Consider the following 5,839-nt stretch of genomic DNA (forward strand, 5'->3'; position numbering starts at 1 on the left):
GAAACCGGGCAGCGCGTAATGACGCGCTGCCCGGCTTCCTGATACAGGAAGTATCGGGCTAGGCATCGGAGCATTTGGGCGAGTACTCGCCCAAATACTCGGCATCGGCACCGATACTATCATCTGCATCGGTGCATCCCTACTTTAAACTAAGCTTTTTCAAGCAATTGGACTAAGTACTATTGGTCCAAGTACTATTTTTTTGGCACTAGTTTAGTAACACATTTTTGCAAATGGTACACTGTAGAAACGGATATATGTTCAGAATCATATTTGCAAATTAGCAGCTGCTGGGCTATTAAGAGTAATTTTCTCAAATACAATTATTGAAATTATCATGTATCACTATATAGTAATACCTCAGTTCATGAACGCTTCTCTTCGCGAACTCCAAGTCGGGTGACCAACACGACTGCGGCCATCTTCCCCGCAGACAGACCTGTGCATAATTGCCGTGAAGCTTTTTTGTGTGCTTTTTAGCACATACAGTATTTGATTTGGTTTGCGACCAGAATCATGGAACGAATTAAGTTCGTGAACCGAGGTACCAGGTTTTATTGCTCAATATGTCTAATTTAATAGGAATAAAAGCAGAAAACAAAAAACTTTGTGGATTTCATTAGGGACCAAAGCTTACTTTTTCAGTGCATTTAAAATCTTCATAGATATTCCACACTGCACCCAGGTTTTGATTGGCTTTGGACAATTCTTTCCTTGCACTGTAATGCCTTCCAAAAGAAGTCTGTAGGCACTGACGTCTAGAGAACAAAAAGAATAGAATAAATTGTATTACATATTACTACAATAGGAGAAGCTCATAAAATGTTTTTTGAAACATGCATTTCAAGGAAAGCTATTGCTCCTAGAATTTACTGAAAAGCTACTTTCAACAAAATTGCAAGTGCCATTAGTGGACTGCACAAATCTTTAAAGTGAACCTTGCACTACAAATATGTTTTGCTTATTCACTTTGGTCTAATCCCCCCATACCATCATCTGCAGGGAAAATAAATACTGCATATTTGTCTTATCCTCAGCTTTCATACTTCATCATGCTGCTTCTGACTAAATCACTTGAGTAACTCAAATCTCTCAAGAGAATACTCCGGCACAACACAGGAGCATCTTCTCACAAGATCTGGTCTACTCAGCATAGATAAAATAAAGGAGAATGCAAGCATATGCAAAGTCTGCTTTATACACCTTTGTGTTTGACCTTATGCTAATTTTCTTGTACAAAAAGTCAGACTTTCTTTCCCATCAATTATTTTATGAGGAAGAAATGTGTATTTTAAAATATTAAACCAAGCTAGACATAGAATAAAACCAAATCTCAAATAAGCACCCCATACAAACTGCATTTGAAAATACATATTTAAGATACAATTTGCTGTTTAGGTACATAACTTAGCAGAGATCCTTGAATCATATGCCATTGTCTTTTTTTCTCTCCCTACAAACTGAATTCTATGATCAGGGCTTGAAAAATGTTACGGTGTCTCACCAGTCAGCATGACAGGACTATAGCCTTGCAATTTATGTTAACATTTTTTTAGGGACACAGAGCTTTCTTTTAGTGGTAAATCACCACTGGGGTTTTTATTCTTTACTATACAATGAAAAAAAGTACCATAAAAATAGTTTTTGCCCTACGTTATGTTAAAAAAACATTTATTCATACTTACCCATATTTTTGGTAAAATATAAAAGACGGGGTCACGTCGGGTAAATAGATACCAAATATGTCAAAGCCTTAAAATTTAGCGTGCCCGCAAAAATCACCACACCGAAAAGTGGCCATAGACGATGCCACGTAAAATAACAGAGTGGGGTCAGTGCATTCTGAATCACACAGAAGTTGCCAACTGTCTGCAGAGTCAATAGCTACAGCCCTCCAAACTTCGTGTGGCCTTCAGATTGGCACAACAACTGTGCGTAGAGAGCTTCATTGAATGGGTTTCCATGGCCGAGCACCTGCATCCAAGCCTTACATCACCAAGTGCAATGCAAAGCCTCGGATGCAGTGGTGTAAAGCACACCGCCACTTGACTCTAGAGAAGTGGAGAAGTGTTCTCTGGAGTGACGAATCACTCTTCGCTGTCTGGCAATCCGATGGACTTGGTTTTGCGGTTGCCAAGAGAACGGTACTTGCCTGACTGCATTGTGCCAAGTGTAAAGTTTGGTGGAGGGGGATTATGGTGTGGGGTTGTTTTTCAGGGGTTGGGTTTGGCCCCTTAGTTCCAGTGAAGGGAACTCTGAAGTGGACAGCCTTCCCAGAAGAGTTGAAGCTGTTATAGCTGCAGAGGGTGGGCCAACTCCATATTGAACCCTGTGGACTAAGACTGGGATGCCATTAAAGTTCATGTGCATGTAAAGGCAGGCGTCCCAATACTTTCGGGAATATAGTGTATATCAATGCCCTTTAATGCTATGGTTTCCACCACATTTGTGGATGAAAAGTCCATCGCTGTATGCAATTCCTGAATTTCCAATGAGTCCTTAATGTTATCAATAGGGCACAGTCCCTTTTATAAATTCACATATGACACAACAGAATTGGTCCAACGGATCCCATCTTGAGATACATGCATAATACCACCTTGTTACATGTATTCAAATGGGTGATTCACAGTATGTCACACATCCTGAGGGGCTGGAATTCCCTGCCCCTAGTGTGCATCCAATATTCAAGGCGCTGTATGATATTGCACTTCACAGAAGAAATATGTTTGATAACGCATTCAGGGGCAGAACTACCGCTGGTGCGGCCGCCCAAGGCTAGGGGGGCCCGCTGACGGGCGGATTGAGCTGCAGTGGCATATGGCAGGTCGGGCAGCTCGGAGGCTCTGGGGCTGTCCTCCCACTTCCAGTGCCGTAGCTGGGAGCGCTGCGGCGGGGCCCGTATATCGCCTGCAATGTATCTGCCTGAATACAATGCAGGCGGTGCACAGGACACACCGCCGGATCACCCCTCTCCTGGCGCGGGCACTGTGTGTCACATGCACCGCCCCCTTCCGACTGTGTGGCCGAAGGTGTCTGGCTCTGGCAGCATTTCACTGTGCAAGGTAAGACACAGTTGGGGAGGGGGGCGCCCAGAAACTGCACACTGTGCTATTTGGGTTAATTAGAAAATGAATTATAATAGGGAACATTACACTGTAATGTTCCCTATTATAACTTATTTCTCAATCCTAGTCTGTTGGATGAAATATTGCAGTCCAGTGCGTCCCAGAGTCCAGAGCGCCAATTTATATACTATTCTGCATTGATGTATAATGTATTGTTGGGATTTGTAGTCCCTCCACAGTTGGTGTCATTCTGTATTAGAGTGTAAGCACCTCTGTACAGAGACTGATGTGACTGGCTCAGTGTTCTCCGTACAGCACTGCGGTATATGTCAGAGCTATATAAATGTATAATAGTGTGCTACTGTGGGGGGACATTAGAGGGTAAGCTCATTTGGTGCAGAGCGCGCCGGAGGGGTTGGGAGGGCGGTGGGATCCACTTCGGGTCCCCCCGAGTGGGAAGGGGGGCCCTGAGAAAAAAATCTTGCACCAGGGGCCATTGCTCCTTAGGTCCACCACTGAACGCATTATATTCAACATGTATCTATAGAAGCTCACTGTTCCCACATATAGAGCATAAACACCTATCTTTTTAAAGCTCGAAAAAGGCAAATCTGCACATTTGCATTTGGTACAGTCACACACTTCAGCTGGGCTTCCGATTTGCAGCTGTGACTTTTAGGGGGGTGGGACTGTCTCTAGGTGAGCCTACTCTCTCTGTGTTTTGCTACAGATACTGTATATCTCACAGTAGGGAACTGCATAGTAGTTAACAGATTGGCATGTTTTTTGTTGGCAAAGCTTGAAAGTGTGCTGGGACCCCTTTTGTAAAAATATACAGAACCCATTCCACATCACATTCCAGGCATTCTTCGCTTTTTCCTGAAATGTATTGATCCTGTCTGTTCTGATTAATGATTAGGAAAATGTTTTCATTATTTCTTGTGACATAATCACGAGTCTTGTAAAATTTTGCAGGGGCAGCCACTGGGAGAACAGTTCCTACTGACGTGAGCATGAACCCAGGACAATTACAATTTATATAGCACCAACATATGCCGCAGTGCTCTACAGACCATGTTGTGCAGGCCTTTGGGAGTCAAGGCAGCAGCAATGTTTTGCCCAAACAGGAATTAATATAGCAAAAGTACTGCTAGGGGCATCCCTCCACTGAACTAGTGAGGGAGAGCACCTTTGGCTGACTACGAGCGAATAGCTCATTTGTTCTATGAAGCATGTCAGAAAAAAAAAATACAAAAATACAAAAACAAGATAAGATAAAAACTAAGGTACCAGTTTAAGGGAATAACTTACGAGAATACACGTCATGTAAAACCTGCAGAATAGGCATACAATCTTAGAGGTCTGCCATGTTCCCCAGTGAACAATAAGAGAAAAAGTTTACCTTCTGTGGTCATTTTGGCAAGCTCTGGAACTTCCACGTAAAAGTTTTTCCTGAAAGGTTCATACTCAATCTTCCCATGATCCACAGGCTCCAGCAATTTGCGCTGCTTAGTCTGAAAGCCAGTCAGAGCAGTTTGGAGGTCTACCTCCTCTTCTTCTGAAGAATACTACAGGTATAAAAAGGGAAACATTTTACTGCATCTTGCACACTATTAAGTTTTAAGTGACAGCTACTTACAAGCAGCAGACAGCATACTTGTGTAAACATTAAAAGGAGAACTATGAGATGAGTGCTTTTCACTCACCTCAAGTCTTAGTATACCGCGAGTTGTAGCTCGCGCTATACTGAGCTTAGGGTAACGGGAGGACGCTAGTTTGTGTCCTCCCGTTACCCTAAGGAGAACTATGGGGAAAAACACTGACCCCATAGTTCTCCTTCAACCTTGCAAATCAGCAATCACAGGAAAAAGTAAATGCCACTCATGCAGTGTGGCAAATAATCATTTGATCCCCTGCAGATTTTGTAAGTTTGCTCACTTACAAAGAAATGAAAGGTCTATAATTTTTATCATAGGTGTATTTTAAAAATGTTAATTGGCTCCTTAATGCGGCAAAGTCGGCCTTTACCTTTAGCAGAGAAACAGCCCCAAAGCATAATGTTTCCACCTCTGTGCTTGACAGTAGGGATGGCGTTCTCAGGGTCATAGTCAGCATTTTTCTTCCTCCAAACATGGCGAGTCGCATTAATGCCAAAGAGCTCAATTTTGGTCTCATCTGTCCGCAGCACTTTCCCCCAACCCTTCTCTGAATCATTTAGATGTTCATTGGTAAACTTCAGACGGGCCTGTACACGTGCCTTCTTGAGGAATGGGACCTTGCGGGTGTTGCAGGATCTCCATCCATGGCGGTGTATTGTATTACCAATGGTTTGTTTGGTGACTGTGGTCCCAACCAGGGGCGTATCTGCCGCGAGGCAAACAAGGCGTTTGCCTCTAGCGGCAGATTCCTAGGGAGCGGCAAAAATGCCGGGGTCTCAATGTACCGGCCCGTTAGCCGGTACTTTGTGACCCACAGCCAGCTCGGAAGTCAGTTACGCGGTCACGGACCGCATACCTGACTTGCGAGAGCAGCTACACGGTCTGCATCTGTCACCGGCAGAGCTGAGTCTGCGCCGGCACTCGGATCATTTCGGCCAGCGCTCTTTCAGTGAACGCTGGCCGAAAGGATTGTGCAGGATCGATTGGGAAGGTCTGAAGCAGACCTTCCCAATCGACCACCGAGACAGACATGCCGCCTCACAGCCTCCTCCCTGCAACAAGGTAAGCAGGAGAGGTGGGCCAGGGGCTCTAGATTGTATTTTAGGGGGGGGG

At 44.2% G+C, this 5,839-nt stretch overlaps 1 protein-coding gene across 2 annotated transcripts in view; it reads right to left on the reverse strand.

The window, feature by feature from the left end:
- The window catches only part of DDX46 (DEAD-box helicase 46), a 121,275-nt gene that overhangs the window by 90,719 nt on the left and 24,717 nt on the right, over nucleotides 1–5,839 (reverse strand). For both annotated transcript variants that reach the window (XM_018573315.1, XM_018573316.1), the window contains 2 exons: nucleotides 4,471–4,636; nucleotides 638–758 (listed from right to left, as the gene is read on the reverse strand). In XM_018573315.1, the coding sequence (XP_018428817.1) occupies nucleotides 638–758; nucleotides 4,471–4,636 (287 nt within the window). The remainder of the gene's footprint in view (nucleotides 1–637; nucleotides 759–4,470; nucleotides 4,637–5,839) is intronic.

The sequence above is a fragment of the Nanorana parkeri genome, unplaced genomic scaffold (genome assembly GCF_000935625.1).
Source record: "Nanorana parkeri isolate BGI_ZX_2015 unplaced genomic scaffold, ASM93562v1 scaffold2330, whole genome shotgun sequence".
Classification (NCBI taxonomy): Eukaryota; Metazoa; Chordata; class Amphibia; order Anura; family Dicroglossidae; genus Nanorana; species Nanorana parkeri.